General features: G+C 43.8%; 1 protein-coding gene across 1 annotated transcript in view; it reads left to right on the top strand.

Annotated features, from left to right (window-relative positions):
• The window catches only part of ubap2l (ubiquitin associated protein 2-like), a 96,090-nt gene that overhangs the window by 60,466 nt on the left and 18,552 nt on the right, over positions 1-17,072 (top strand). The window contains 3 exon segments of the mRNA XM_065017657.1: positions 6,602-6,668; positions 6,809-7,130; positions 11,627-11,715. Of these exon segments, the coding sequence (XP_064873729.1) occupies positions 6,602-6,668; positions 6,809-7,130; positions 11,627-11,715 (478 nt within the window).

The raw sequence follows: 17,072 nt of genomic DNA, 5'->3' as shown, positions 1-17,072 counted from the left end.
TCGGGAATTCCGAATCTGGTAAAAACCTCCCTTCGCAGAATTAGAGCAATGGCTGATGCAGTGGCTTTGCGGAGCGGAAACAACTCCACCCAGTGTGTGTAGTAATCCACTACCACCAATAAAAATTCATTCCGTGTCCCCCGGCTGGGAGGAAAAGGTCCCATGAGGTCAATTCCCAACATTTCATTTGGATGGTTCACCACGGTCTGCTGCATTTTCCCGGGCAGGTCTGCCAATGTCTGGTTTGTATTTCTGGCAGACTTCACACTGCTGTACAAACTTCCGGGTATCAACCCACATGCCTGGTCAGTAAACCACCTCTTGTAGTCTTCGATAAGTTTTAAAAACTCCAAGATGGCCACTCATGGGATTGGCATGATAAACTTGGATTATCTGGTCACACAATGTAGAGGGAATGAAGACGCGATAATGGGTGCTGTGTATTCCATCTCCTCTTGGAGTTTTTCGATACACTTTATCCTGAATTATGCTATACTTATCATTGAAGCGACTCTTGGAGTCTTCTTCCGACAGACTCTTGTGGATCGCCATGATGGCAGCATCCTTCTGCTGTGCTCTCCATACACTCTCATCATCCAGAGGAAAGGAATCATCCAGACATTTAGCGGTAGTATAAGTACTGCACAAGGGAGGACAAACATTGGCAGTCTCTGTAATCCGAGAAAGGGCATCTGGTACAACGTTCAGTTTTCCTTTGCGATACTCAATGATGAAGTCAAACTTCTGCAGTCTGATAGACCAGCGAATAAGACGGCTGTTGGTCTTGCCTGATGCCAGAACCCACTGCAGAGCAGCATGGTCTGTGACAACGGTGAAGATCTTTGCCTCCAAGTAGTAGCTCCATTTCTCCAAAGCCCAGACCACAGTGAGGCACTCCCTTTCAGTCGTTGAATAATTCCTCTCGGCTGAATTAATGGTGCGACTTGCATAGGCAAGAACTTCTTCTGTTCCAAGTCCTGTTTGTTGAGCCAAGACTGCTCCAAGTCCTGTTTGACTTGCATCCGTGTACACAATGAAATGAGCATTCAGGTTTGGATGTCCAAGCACTGGAGGAGTAATTAGACTGTTTTTGAGTGCTTCAAATGCACCTTGGCATGCAGGGGTCCATTGGAATTTCACACCTTTCTTCTTAAGGTGGTTGAGGGGTTTGGCTACCTTTGAAAAATCAGGCACAAACCTGTGGTACCATCCAGAAACCGCTGAACAGCCTTGAGGGATGTGGGAATTCCTGCACGGCTGCAACTTTGGCTGGATCTGCATGGATACCTTCAGCATTAACCACCTGACCAAGGAACTTGAGTTCTGGCAGACAGAAACGACACTTCTTCAAGTTCAAGGTCAAACCTGCAGCCTTTAGTCTGTCGAAGACGGACTGAATGTCTTGCAGATGATCCGCGACAGAGGAGGAGTAGATTATGATGTCATCCAGATACACAAGACCATTTCTACCCCTCAAATCTCCCAGGACAGTCTCCATCAACCGTTGGAAGGTTGCTGGAGCATTCTTCAAACCAAAAGGCATGACTTTGAAGGAGTACAAGCCAGCAGGGGTGACAAAAGCAGTCTTGTCCTGACTAGCGGGATCCATTGACACCTGCCAATAGCCACTGTTCAGATCCAGATTACTAAAGATGGATGCTCCTGCCAGCGATTCCAGTATGTCATTTATGTTTGGTAGAGGGTAGGCATCGCTTTCTGTTATGGCATTCGGCTTCCTGTAGTCCACACAGAATCGATATCCACCATCTTTCTTAGGAATCAGGACAACCGGAGAAGCCCATCCAGAAAAAGAAGGTTCCACAATTCCATTCTCCAACATGCTTTTGAGCTGTTCATTGAGAATTGCCAGTTTGGCGGGGGACAGCCTGTAGGGACGCTGCTTAATGGGGACCTCATGCCGGGTATAGATTTTGTGTTTGAAGACTGTTATACGGCCGAGTGTAAGAGTACAGACCTCACTGTTCACGTCCAACATCTGGGAGATCTGCCACCTTTCATCATCCGACAGACATGCCTGTTCCACTGCTTGTTTGATGTAGAAATCCGCATCAGGTTTGTTTTTGCTCTCGGATAGAAGGGGGGGGTACGGCGGTAATCAGGGTGATAGTTGGGTTCTCAGACTTCACTGGTGGAAAATGTTTTTGTCTTTGTCTCTTTATATTTTCTCTGTCTCTGACTTGACCTTGTCCGGACTCTGCATAATGTAGCAGGCTCCAACCTGAAATCAGTGCATTACCAGGTGGAAATGGATGAGGCTGGGAATAGTCAGAGTGTAGCCGATAGGAGGGTTCAGACATAGAGATGGTCAGTCCACTGAAGAACAGGAAGTCTAGGCCAAGGACTACAGCAAATGCAAGGCTTGAATCTGCAAGAATTGCCACAGGAAGGTTAAGTCAATCACCACCTTCCGGAGACACCTGAAACCCCACCTCTTTAAGGAATACCTAGGATAGGATAAAGTAATCCCTCTCACCCCCCCTCCCCCTGAAAAGATTTAGATGCACTACTGTTCCACTGGAGGTCATAAGGTGAATGCACCAATTTGTAAGTCGCTCTGGATAAGAGCGTCTGCTAAATGACTTAAATGTAAATGTAAATGTAGTCTCACCATGCAGTTTTATTATTATACTATTCCAGGCCAAGGGAGTGGTAGGTTCTCCATTAGGCAAGGTCAATGGTCCCTCCTCCCATGTTTGTAGCTCCTCATGAGGTAATGCCATGTTCTGCCACAGGGCCTCTTGCATCAGGGTGTAAAATGCCCCTGTGTCGATTATGGCCTTCCCTCTCCAGTTCCTAACAGTCATCGGAACCAATAGTTGTTGCGGAATAGGAATAAGACCGCTAGCTGTGCTGTCTAAAGGCTTCATGGTGGGCATTAAGGCTGACCCAATTGTATGCAAGCCACCACGTCTGTCTAGACTTTCAGTCTTCGGTCCACCATTACCCTCCCCTCAAACCCTTCCGGTTTGCTGTTTGAGGTGAAGAAAACATTACTTTGAAAAGTTCCACAGGTCATTTAGTGGTGGTGTGTTAAGTCAATCAGAAATACTATCAGATCCCCAAATGGGCACATTTTGTATACCTACATTTGTGCGCAGGCCAGGTAGCCTATAGGCCTACTTCTATGCATATGCGTCCTTACTCAACATTGACAGGAGAGCTCCAAACAAAAGAAAATTACTAAATTGACAAAACTCGTAAATGGAATGAAATAAACCAAAACGTGTTAATCAATTTTAGCACAGGTTGTGCACACTGCAAACAATGTGTCCACTCTGAAAAGGAGAACATTAAGACTGGAATGATAATATTGAATGCATTAAAAGCTCGATTTGGCCACTGCATGTCTCTAGAGGCTCGGCAATTGCGTCACACCCTCGGCATGGAGCCTCTGACTGCCTCAGCAATTAAATAGTTCACCGAGATGTATATATGTGTGTGTATATATAAACTCAGCAAAAACAGAAACGTCCCTTTTTCAGGACCCTGTCTTTCAAAGAATTTGTAAAAATCCAAATAACTAAACAGATCTTCATTGTAAAGGGTTTAAACACTGTTTCCCATGCTTGTTCAATGAACCATAAACAATTCATGAACATGCACCTGTGGAACGGTTGTTAAGACACTAACAGCTTACACACGGTAGGCAATTAAGGTTACAGTTATGAAAACTTAGGACACTAAAGAGGCCTTTCGACTGACTTTGAACACCAAAAGAAAGATGCCCAGGGTCCATGCTCAACTGCGTGAATGTGCCTTAGGCATGCTGCAAGGAAGCATGAGGACTGCAGATATGGGCAGGGCAATAAATTGCAATGTCCGTAATGTGAGACGCCTAAGACAGCGCTACAGGGAGACAGGACGGACAGCTGATCGTCCTCGCAGTGGCAGACCACGTGTAACAACACCTGCACAGGATCGGTACATCCGAACATCACACCTGCGGGACAGGTATAGGATGGCAGCAACAACTGCCCGAATTACACCAGGAACGCACAATCCCCCTATCAGTGCTCAGACTGTCCGCAATAGGCTGAGAGAAGCTGGACTGAGGGCTTGTTGGACCAGACAGGACTGGCAAAAAGTCTCTTCGCTGTTGAGTCACGGTTTTGTCTCACCAGGGGTGATGGTCGGATTCGTGTTTATTGTCGAAGGATTTAGCGTTACACCGAGGCCTGTACTCTGGAGTGGGATCGATTTGGAGGTGGAGGGTCTGTCATGGTCTGGGGCAGTATGTCACAGCATCATCAGACTGAGCTTGTTGTCATTGCAGGCAATCTCAACGCTGAGCATTACAGGGAAGACATCCTTCTCCCTCATGTGGTACCCTTCCTGCACGCTCATCCTGACATGACCCTCCAGCATGACAATGCCACCACACACAGATCGAGCAGTATGGCTGATTTCCTGCAAGACAGGAATGTCAGTGTTATGCCATGGCCAGCGAAGAGCCCGGATCTCAATTCCATTGAGCACGTCTGGGACCTGTTGGATCGGAGGATGAGGGCTAAGGCCAATCCCCCTCCAGAAATGTCCTTGAACTTGCAGGTGCCTTGGTGGAAGAGTGAGGTAACATCTCACAGCAAGATCGGGCAAATCTGGTGCAGTCCATGAGGAGGAGATGCACTGCAGTAATTAATGCAGCTGGTGGCCACACCAGATACAGACTGTTACTTTTGATTTTGACCCCCCCTTTGTTCAGGGACACATTATTCCATTTATGTTAGTCACTGTGTATGTGGAACTGTTAAGTTAGCTGAAAATAAACGCAGTTGACAGTGAGAGGATATTTATTTTTTTGCTGAGTTTATATACACATAAACAAATCAAAATATATTTGAGATTCATCAAAGTAGCCACCCTTTGCCTTGATGACAGATTTTCACTCTCTTGGCATTCTCTCAACCAGCTTCACCTGGAATGCTTTTCCAACAGTCTTGAAGGATTTCCCACATATGCTGAGCACTTGTTGGCTGCTTTTCCTTCACTCTGCGGTCCGACTCATCCCAAACCATCTCAACTGGTTTGAGGTTGGGTGATTGTGGAGGCCAGGTCATCTGATGCAGCACTCCATCACTCTCCTTCTTGGTCAAATAGCCCTTACACAGCCTGGAGGTGTCATTGTCCTGTAGAAAAACTAATGATAGTCTCACTAAGCGCAAACCACATGGGTTGGCATATCGCTGCAGAATGTTGTGATAGCCATGCTGGTTAAGTGTGCCATGAATTCTAAATAAATCACAGACCGTGTCACCAGCAAAGCACCACCACCCCATCACACCTCTTTCTCCGTGCTTCATGGTGGGAACCACACTTGAGGAGATCATCCGTTCACCTACTCTGCATCTCACAAAGACATGGCGGTTGGAACCAGACATTTAAAATTTTGACTCATCAGACAAAAGGACAGATTTCCACCAGTCTAATGTCCATTGCTCGTGCTTCCTGGCCCAAGCAAGTCACTTCTTATTATTGGTGTTCTCTAGTAGTGGTTTCTTTGCAGCAATTTGACCATGAATGCCTGATTCATGCAGTCTCCTCTGAACAGTTGATGTTGAGATGTGTTTTTTACTTTAACTTTGTGAAGGATTTATTTGGGCTGCAATCTGAGGTGCAGTTAACTCTAATGAACTTCTCTGGGTCTTCCTTTCCTGTGGCGGTCCTCATGAGAGACAGTTTCATTATAGCGCTTGATGGTTTTTGTGACTGCACTTGAAAACTGTCAAAGTTCTTGAATTTTTCCGCATTGACTTTCTTAAAGTAATGATGGAATGTTGTTTCTCTTTGCTTATTTGAGCTGTTCTTGCCATAATATAGATTGGTCTTTTACCAAATAGGGCTATCTTTTGTATACCACCCCTACCTCGTCACAACACAACTGATTGTCTCAAACGCGTTAAGAAGGAAAGAAATTCCACAAATTAACTTTTAACAAGGCACACTTGTTAATTGAAATTAATTATGTGTGTGTGTGTGTGCATACATAGTACCAATCAAAAGTTTACACACACCTGTCTATATAAGGTCACACAGCCATGAGGTCAAAAAAATTGAGAGCTGAATAATTAAGATATTCTATACTTACAACGCCTTCGTAATACAACGAAAGTAGGTACATTTTGTGATTCATGATTGTTTCAATAAATAGGGCACGGCCTGGTAGTACTACCTTGGCCCGGTATCTTTTCTGGTAAGGTTATTCTCTCCTAGGAAGGCAGCGGCTTCAGCCGTGGAATGCAAAGAACAAGCATTTCTTTATGTTCATGAAGGCGCTTCTCTTCTGAATCTCCACCGAGTATTCGGATCTGTGCATTTTCAATGTTCAGTTGGCCCTTCCCTCGAGAGTACTATGTGTTATTTGTCTTGGAATCTCAGAAATCTTACGTAGACATTGCACGGTGATTGACCTGTGCACAATCTGTAGGTCAATTCGCGCGAGGACATGAGCTGAACAGGTTGAAGAATGTTTCAAAGAATGCTGCAGGATCATGATTTTGAGTGACATTTGAAGTTTGGATTTTAGTAGTGCAAGTGGATAATGGTTATTCAACTAAATTGATGGTTGATTGTTCTCTCTCAGTTCCCTTTCTACACAACAGAACAGTCTTGCTCTGTCACAAGTCTGCATATCCAACGCCAGTCTAATGGTGAGTGTGTGAGCGAGAAGAGAATTTCCTGTGATAGATTAAGTAGTAATTGATGCATCCTTTAACCTAGTGGGGATTTAATCCTGTTTATCATGATAATCTCTTCTCTCAATCTATCCCCTCTTCATCCATCCTTACAGCTCCAGAGCATAGACAACTCCAGCTTGCACTCCTCCTTCCCCTCTGTCTCAGCGGGGTCCTCTTCTTCGGTCCCCTCTTCCTTGTCGGTGACTGCAGCAGCTCAGCAGGTCTCCATGGGGGCCCCTCAGCCCTCTTCAGTGAACACAGTTTCTCAGTCGGTCCCCTCGGGCCTGGGCCCCGTCAGCAGCCTAGTAGCTATGGGCCTCCACACAGCAGCCAACATGGGACCTCCAGCCATAGCTTCTGCAGCCATGTCCACTCCAGCCCAAGCCCAGGCTATCGCTTCCTCCGCCTCCTCACGCAGCTCTGCAGTCTCCTCAGGTTAGACATGGGTTTTTGGTTAAGGGGAGTGTGTCCTAAATGGCATCCTATTCTCTATATAGTGCACTACTTTTGACCGGAGCCTAAAAAGAAAGTATTCACACCCCTTGACTTATTCCTGATTTTGTTGTTACAGCCTAAATTCAAATTGGGTTAAATAAAATGGGGATCTCACCCATCAACACACAATACACCACAATGACAGTTTTTTTAGACATTTTTGCAAGTGTATTGAAAATGAAATACAGTTCACACCCCTGAGTGAATACTTTGTTGAAAAACCTTTGGCAGTGATTACAGCTGTGAGTCTTTCTGGGTCTTTAAGAGCTTTCCACACATGGATTGTGCAACATTTGGCCATTTATTATTTTCGAAATTCTTCATGCTCTGTCAACTTGGTTGTTGATCATTGCTAGACAACCATGTTCAGGTCTTGCCATAGATTTTAGTCTAAACTGTAACTAGGCAGCTCAGGAACATTCACTGACTTCTTGGTAAGCAACTCGTGTAGATTTGGCATTGTGTTTTAGGTCATTGTCTTGCTGAAAGACAAATTCAGTGGCTGGTGGAAAACCGACTGAACCAGGTTTTCCTCTAGGATTTTGCCTGTGGTTAGGTCCATTCCATGTATTTCTTTTTAGCTGAAAAACTCCCCAGTCCTTAAGATTACAAGCGTACCCATAACGTGACGCAGCCACCACCATACTTGGAAATGGATGGTGGTACTCAGTAATGTGTTGTGCTGGATTTGCCCCAAACACATTTTTTGAGTTGCATTGTTGCATTGTTGCAAACAGGACGCATGTTTTGGAATATTTTTTCATTCTGTACAGGCTTCTGTTTCACTCTGTCAATTAGGTTAGTATTGTGACAGTGTTGGATCAGTTTCTGTCAAAGCCATTAAAGTCACTATTGGCCTCATGCTGAAATCCCTGAGCGGTTTAGTTCCTCTCCGGCAACTGAGTTAGGAAGTATGCATGTATCTTTGTAGTGACTGGTTGTATTGATACACAATCCAAAGTGTAATTAATAACTTCACCATGCTCAAAGGGGATATTCAATGTCAGCTTTATTTTTATTTTTTACCCATCTACCAATAGGTGTCCTTTGCGAGTCATTGAAAAACCTTCTTAGTTCGTCTTTGTGGTTGAATCTGTTTGAAATTCACTGCTCAACTGAAGGACTTTACAGAGATGTAGTCATAAAAGATTGTTCATGAAATCAAATTATATTGTTCACATACACACATTTAGTAGATGTTATTGCAGGCGTAGCGAAATGCTTGTGTTCCTTGCTCCATCGGTGTATTAGTATTTTTTTAAAATCATAACAATACACAAATCTGAAAGTAAAAGAATGGAATTAAGAAATGAGCAATGTCAGAGTGGCATTGACTAAAATACGGTATATAAACTCAGCGGGGGAAAAACGTCCTCTCACTGTCAACTGTTTATTTTCAGCAAACTTAACCTCTTGCTCCTACTGAGATGCTTGCGTCCCATCCAGAGCTCTGGAAATGCAAATGCGCTACGCTAAATGCTAATAGTATTAGTTAAAACTCAAACGTTCATTAAAATACACATGCAGGGTATTGAATTAAAGCTACACTCGTTGTGAATCCAGGCAACAAGTCAGATTTTTAAAATGCTTTTCGGCGAAAGCATGAAGCTATTATCTGATAGCATGTAACACCACAAAAGACCCGCAGGGGACGTAAACAAAATAATTAGCATATTCGGCGCTACACAAACCGCACAATAAAATAGAAAACATTCATTACCTTTGACCATCTTCTTTGTTGGCACTCCTTGATGTCCCATAATCACTATTGGGTCTTTTTTTCGATTAAATCGGTCCATATAAAGCCTAGATATCGTTCTATGTAGACTGTGTGATAAACGAAAAAAAACAGCGTTTCATAACGTAACGTCATTTTTTAAAATTCAAAAAGTCGACGATAAACTTTCACAAAACACTTCGAAATACTTTTGTAATGCAACTTTAGGTATTAGTAAACGTTAATAAGCGATCAAATTAATCACAAGACGAAGTATATTCTATAGCTGTCCGTCTGGAAAAATGTCCGGCTCAACCAAAATATCCGGTCCTAGACCTGAAGAAATGCGCTGCCTTGCATGTGTTTGACCAAGAAACAACTTGTAGGCAAATGACAAGACTCTAGACACCGTGTGGAAGCTGTAGGTACTGCAACCTCAGCCTCATTAATTGTGGTTCACCTTTATCAATGGGTTCAAGCCGCGCAGCAATATATTTTTCCATTTTCAGTGATCAGGTTTTCCTGCGCTTTCGAATGAAACGCACGTTATGTTATAGCCACAGTCGTGATTTAACCAGTTTTAGAAACGTCTGAGTGTTTTCTATCCACAAATACTAATCACATGCATATACTATATTCCTGGCATGAGTAGCAGGGCGCTGAAATGTTGCGCGATTTTTAACAGAATGTTCGAAAAAGTAGAGGGTAGGAGGAAGAGGTTAACATGTGTAAATATTTGTATGAACATAACGCTCAATAACTGAGACATAAATTGAACAAGTTCCACAGAAATTGAATAATGTGTCCCTGAACAAAGGGAGGGTCAAAATCAAAAGTAACAGTCAGTATCTGGTGTGGCCACCAGCTGCATTAAGTACTGCAGTGCATCTCCTCCTCGTGGACTGCACCAGATTTGCCAGGTCTTGCTGTGTGATGTTACCTCACTAATCCACCAAGGCACCTGTAAGTTTCCGGACATTTCTGGGGGGAATGGCCCTAGCCCTCACCCTCCGATCCAGCAGGTCCCAGACGTGTTCAATGGGATTGAGATCCGGGCTCTTTGCTGGCCGTGGCAGAACACTGACATTCCTGTCTTGCAGGAAATCACTCACAGAACAAGCAGTATGGCTGGTGGCATTGTCATGCTGGAGGGTCATCTCAGGATGAGCCTGCAGGAAGGGTACCACATGAGGAAGGAGGATGTCTTCCCTGTAACGCACAGCAAGCTGTGACATACTGCCCCAGACCATGACGGACCCTCCACCTCCAAATCGATCCCACTCCAGAGAACAGGCCTCAGTGTAACGCTCATTCCTTCGACGATAAACGTGAATTTGACCATCACTCCTGGTGAGACAACCGCGACTCGTCAGTGAAGAACCCTTTTTGCAAGTCCTGTCTGGTCCAGCGATGGTGGGTTTGTGCCCATAGGCGACGTTGTTGCCGGTGATGTCTGGTGAGGACCTGCCTTACAACAGAACAAGCCCTCAGTCCAGCCTCTCTCAGCCTATTGCGGACAGTCTGAGCGCTGATGGAGGGATTGTGCTTTCCTGGTGTAACTCGGGCAGTTTTTGTTGCAATCCTGTACCTGTCCCGCAGGTGTGATTTTTGGATGTACTGATCCTGTGAAGGTGTTGTTACACGTGGTCTGCCACTGCGAGGACGATCAGCTGTCCGTCTTGTCTTAGGCGTCTCACAGTACGGACATTGCAATTTATTGCCCTGGCCACATCTGCAGTCCTCATGCCTTCTTGCAGCATGCCTAAGGCACATTCACGCAGATGAGCAGGGACCCTGGCGGTGATACAGCCCAACAGGATGCTCTCAATTGTGCATCTGTAAAAGTTTGTGAGGGTCTTAGGGGCCAAGCCAAAGTTCTTCAGCCTCCTGAGGTTGAAGAGGTGCTGTTGCGCCTTCTTCACCATACTGACTGTGTGGCTGGACCATTTGTGTACTTGAAGCTTTCCACCTTCTCCACTGCGAGTGTGGCCACGCGTCATGGGTGAACAGGGAGTACAGCAGTGGGCTTAGCATGCACCCTTGTGGCGCCACTGTGTTGAGGATCAGTGAAGTGGAGGTGTTGTTTCCGACCTTCACCACCTGGGGGGCTGCCTGTCAAAGTCCAGGACCCAGTTGCACAGGGTGGGGTTCTGACCCAGGGCCCCGAGCTTATTGATGAGCTTGTAGTGTACTATGGTGTTGAAGGCTGAGCTATAGTCAATGAACAGCATTCTTACGTAGCTATTCCTCTTGTCTAGATGTGATAGGGCAGTCTGCAGAACACTAGTACACACAGTAAGTCCATGGAACTTATGTGACTTGTTAAGCACATTTTTACTCCTGAACTTATTTGTGCTTGCCAAAACAAAGGGGTTGAATGCTAATTGACTGAAGGCATTTCATCTTTTTGTTTTAAAACATATTGACATTGGTATTATATGTAGACAAGTGACGACAAATCTCAATTTAATCCATTTTAAATACAGGCTGTAACTCAACAAAATTTGGAAAAAGTCGAGGGGTGTGAGTACTTTCTGAAGGCACTGTGTAAGGAATAGGGTGCCATTTGGGACGCAGACCGGGGTCTCCGGTTTAGATGTGGGATATAAGCGTGTTGTAAATTTGAAGTGTGTTTTATGTGTTTGTTTTTTCTAATACTATAATTTCCATCCTATTATTTCATATGTTTTGTCTTTTGTTTCTGCTGGTCTCTTTACAGGGAAAGCACCTCCAAACCTTCCGCCTGGAGTGCCTCCTCTGCTGCCCAACCCGTACATCATGGCCCCCGGGCTACTCCATGCTTACCCTGTAAGTAGATCTTTCTATAAATAATGGAGCCAATGTATGACATTAGGATCAACATAAAAATAAAAATAACTATTTTTAAGGAGTTTCACATGTGTACTAATAGGAATATATTCAAATTGGCCCATAACTCCACCTACGTAGGCCTAGGACTGTACATCTTTTAAGCAGAGTACTTACAATTCAAAATCAAAGACTTTCAGGGACTATTTCAAGCACTTAATTGTAATTTAAAGAACCTCAATGTAATACCATGGTATAATGTGTGAGTGGCACAGCAGTTTAAGGCACTGCATCTCAGTGCAAGAGGTGTCACTGCAGTCCCTGGTTCGAATCCAAGCTGCATCACATCCAGCTGTGATTGGGAGTCCCATAGGGCGGCGCACAATTGGCCCAGCGTCGTCCGGGTTAGGCCGTCATTGTAAATAAGAATTTAGTCTTAACTGACTTGCCTAGTTAAATTAACCTCTTCAACCTATGGGGGCGCTATGTCATTATTGGATAAAAAAAACGTGCCCGTTTTAAGCGCAATATTTTGTCACGAAAAGATGCTCGACTATGCATATAATTGCCAGCTTTGGAAAGAAAACACTCTGACGTTTTCAAAACTGCAAAGATATTATCTGTGAGTGCCCCAGAACTGATCTTACAGGCGAAACCAAGATGAAACTTCAAACAGGAAATGAGCAGGATTTTTGACGCTCTGTTTTACTATCGTCTCCTTATATGGCTGTGAATATGCTGTGAACGAGCTTATGCGCTCTGCCGTTCGTCCAAGATGTCTGCAGCATTGTGACGTATTTGTAGGCATATCATTGGAAGATTGGCCATAAGAGACTACATTTGCCAGGGGGCCGTCCGGTGTCCTTTGTCTAAGTTGGTGCGTAATTCCCAGTGGCAATTATTTTACCATGCGATACAGAAGGAGACGCATACTTCCAGGAACGATACATCATTGAAGAGATATGTGAAAAACACCTTGAGGATTGGTTCTAAACAACTTTTGCCATGTTTCAGTCGATATTATGGAGTTAATTTGGAAAAAAAGTTTGGCGTTTGGATAACTGAATTTTCGGGGTTTTTTGGTAGCCAAACGTGACGCACCAAACGGACCGATTTTCTCCTGCACAAAAAATCTTTCAGGAAAAACTGAACATTTGCTATCTGAGAGTCTCCTCATAATAACCCATAATGACAAAGCGAAACAGGTTTTTAGAAAACATTTCTGAAGAAAAAATAGAAATACTTAATTTACATAAGTATTCAGACCCTTTGCTATGAGACTTGAAATTGAGCTCAGGTGCATCCTGTTTCCATTCATCATCCTCGATGTTTCAATAACTTCATTTGAATGCACATGTGGTAAATTCAATTGATTGGAAATTATTTAGAATGGCACACACCTGTCTATTTAAGGTCCCGCAGTTGACAGTGTATGTCAGAGCAAAAACCAAGCCATGAGGTTGAAGGAATTGTCAGTAGAGTTCCGAGACAAGACTGTTGAGGCACAGATCTGGGGAAGGGTCCCAAAGCATTTCTGCAGCGCTGAAGGTCCCCAAGAACACAGTGACCTCTATTCTTAAATGGAAGAAATTTCCAACCACCAAGACTCTCCCTAGAGCTGGCTGCCTAGCCAAACTGAGCAATTGAGGGAGAAGGGCCTTGGTCAGGGTGGTGACCAAGAACCTGATGGTCACTCTGACAGAGCTCCAGAGTTCCCCTGTTGTGAACGGAGAACCTTCCAGATGGACAACCATCTCTGCAGCACTCCACCAATCAGGCCTTTATGGTAGAGTGGTCAGATGGAAGACACTCCTCAGTAAAAGGCACATGACAGCCCATTTGGAGTTTGCCAAAAGTCACCTAATAGACTCTCAGACCATGAGAAACAAGAATCTCTTGTCTGATGAAACTAAGATTTAACTATTTGGCCTGAATGCTAAGATTCACGTCTGGAGGATTCCTGGGACCATCCCTAGGGTGAAGCATGGTGGTGGCAACATCATGCTGTGGGTATGTTTTTCCGCGGCAGGGACTGGGAGACTAGTCAGGATCGAGGGAAAGATGAATGGAGCAAAGTACAGAGAGATCTTTGATGAAAACCTGCTCCAGAGTGCTCAGGACCTTTAGACTGGGGCCAAGGTTCACCTTCCAACAGGACAACGACCTTAACCTCTTACCTCTACTCGGGACGCTTGCGTCCCAACTAGAGCTCTGGAAATGCAAATGTGCTACGCTAAATGCTAATAGTATTAGTTAAAACTCAAAAGTTCATTAAAATACACATGCAGGGTATCGAATTAAAGCTACACTCGTTGTGAATCCAGGCAACAAGTCAGATTTTTAAAATGCTTTTCGGCGACAGCATGAGAAGCTATTATCTGATAGCATGCACCAATACACTACAACACAAAAGCACAGCAGGGGACGTAAACAAAATAATTAGCATTTCGGCGTTACACAAACCGCACAATAAAATAGAAAACAGTCATTACCTTTCACCATCTTCTTTGTTGGCAGTCCTAGATGTCCCATAAACACTATCGGGTCTTTATTTCGATTAAATCGGGCCATATAAAGCCAAGATATCGTTATATGTAGACTGTGTGATAAACGAAAAAAACAGCGATTTCACAACGTAACGTTTTTTTTTTAAATTCAAAAAGTAGACGATAAACTTTCACAAAACACTTCGAAATACGTTTGTAATGCTACTTTAGGTATTAGTAAACGTTAATAAGCGATAAAAATCATTAGCTGTCGTCTTGGAAAAAATTTCACGAGAGAGCTCTTCCAGAATGATCTGGGCGGAGACTGGAGGTAAGTGGTTCCCCTGTTTCGGTTCAACCAAGAATCAAAGATGATTCAATTCACAAGACTCTAGACAACATGGGGATGCTGTGGGAGTTGAATGCTCGGTCTTATCTAATTCGGCTCACTGTGAACAATTGCTGGAAGTGGCGCAAGGATATTTATTTCCATTTTCTGTGATCAGGTTTTCCTGCGCTTTCCGATGTAACGCACGTTATGTTATAGCCACAGTCGTGATTTAACCAGTTTTAAAAACGTCCGAGGGTTTCCTATCCACACATTCTAACCATATGAACGTACTATATTCCTGGCATGAGTAGCAGGGCGCTGAAATGTTGCGCGATTTTTAACAAAATGTTCAAAAAAGTAGAGGGTAGGAGCAACAGGTTAAGCACACAGCCAAGACAATGCAGGATGGGCTTCTGGACAAGTCTCTGAATGTCCTTGAGTGGCCCAGCCAGAGCCCGGACTTGAAGCCGATCTAACATTTCTGGAGAGACCTGTAAATAGCTCTGCAGCGACACTCCCCATCCAACCTGACAGACCTTGAGAGGATCTGCAGAGAAGAATGGAAGAAACTCTCCAAAAACAGGTGTGCCAAGCTTGTACCCAACCGTACTCAAGGCTGTAATCACTGCCAAAGGTGCTTCAACAAAGTACTGAGTAAATGCTCTGAATACATCTCAATGTTCAACACTAAGCTAAGGACCTTGGGACGAAACACCTCCCTCAGCAACTGGATCCTGGACTTCCTGACGTGCTGCCCCCAGGTGGTAAGGGTAGGCAACAACACATCTGCCACGCTGATCCTCAACATCTGGGCCCCTCAGGGGTGCGAGCTTTTAGTCCCCTCTTGTACTCCCTGTTTGCCCAAACTGCGTGGCCAAACACGACTCCAACACCATCAAGTTTGCTGATGACTCAATGGTGGCAGGCCTTGTTACCAATGGAGGTGCAAGGACAAAATATTTTCTTAACTCTATTTTCTTACCTGCATTTTTGGTTAAGGACTTGTAAGTAAGAATTTCACGGTACACCTGTTGTATTCGGCGCATGTGACAAATAACATTTGATTTGATGTATGTCTTATTTTTAATACATTTGCAAAAAGCTCTAAACCTGGTTTTGCTTTGTCACTATGGGTTATTGTGTGTAGATTGAGGGGGGAATAACTAAGCCATTTTAGAATAACATTTGGAAAAAGTGAAGGGGTCTGAATACTTTCCGAATGCACTGTAAATAATTGTTCATGGGCCTAAAGGACCTAATATAGGACCTCCTTTTTAAAAAAACATGCAAGAAGTGTCAAAAGAATAATGAATTGTAGGCATTGCCAATGATTTGATATTCAAATTATCACATGCTGAAATGTGGGAATAATATGCACTTGCCTAAATGAATTGGATGCATTCATGGTGATATCTGTAGCCTATGTGGCCGAGGCAGGCACACATAATAAAGTCATGAATAGCTGTTACATTAATCTCACTATTTTAATGTCACCATCGCTGTTTTTATAATGAGAAAGCGACCAATGTGTAATGGAAGGATTTGTATTGAAAACCGCACATGGTTTTACCTCAACAGAGTAAAACACCCTTCAATTGAAGCTGCGGGGAACAAGCAAAAGTGGCCACAACTCGATAATTATGTAGGAGAACTTATTTGGCTACAATAATTATAGTTGACGGAAGTTTACATACACCTTAGCCAAATACATTTAAACTCAGTTTTTCACAACTCCTGACATTTGATCATAGTAAAAATCCGCTGTCTTAGGTCAGTTAGGATCACCACTTTATTTTAAGAATGTGAAATGTCAGAATAATAGTAGAGAGAACAATTTCAGCTTTTATTTCTTTCATCACATTCCCAGTAGGTCAGAAGTTTACATACACTCAATTAGTATTTGGTAGCATCGCCTATAAATTGTTTAACTTGTGTCAAACGTTTTGGGTAGCCTTCCACAAGCTTCCCACAATAAGTTGGGTGAATTGTGGCCAATTCCTCCTGACAGAGCTGGAGTAACTGAGTCAGGTTTGTAAGGCCTCCTTACTCGCACACTCTTTTTCAGTTCTGCCCACAAATTTTCTATAGGCTTGAGTTCAGGGCTTTGTGATGGCCACTCCACTACCTTGACTTTGTTGTCTTTAAACCATTTTGCCACAACTTTGGAAGTATGCTTGGGGTCATTGTCCATTTGGAAGACCCATTTGCGACCAAGCTTTGACTTCCCGACTGATGTCTTGAGATGTTGCTTCAATATATCCACATCATTTTCCTCCTCATGGTGCCATCTATTTTGTGAAGTGAACCAGTCCCCCCTGCAGCAAAGCACCCCCACAATATGATGCTGCCGCCCCCGTGCTTCACGGTTGGGATGGTGTTTTTCGGCTTGCAAGCCTCCCCCTTTTTCCTCCAAACATAATGATGGTTATTATGGCCAAACAGTTCTATTTTTGTTTCATCAGACCAGAGGACATTTCTCAATTTCTCTTTCTTTGTCAATTTCTCTTTCTTTGCAAACCGTAGTCTGGCTTTTTTATGGT

The sequence above is a fragment of the Oncorhynchus nerka genome, linkage group LG4 (genome assembly GCF_034236695.1).
Source record: "Oncorhynchus nerka isolate Pitt River linkage group LG4, Oner_Uvic_2.0, whole genome shotgun sequence".
Taxonomy (NCBI): domain Eukaryota; kingdom Metazoa; phylum Chordata; class Actinopteri; order Salmoniformes; family Salmonidae; genus Oncorhynchus; species Oncorhynchus nerka.
Note: the sequence above shows the minus strand (reverse complement) of the source record. Positions and strands in the feature narration are given on the sequence as shown.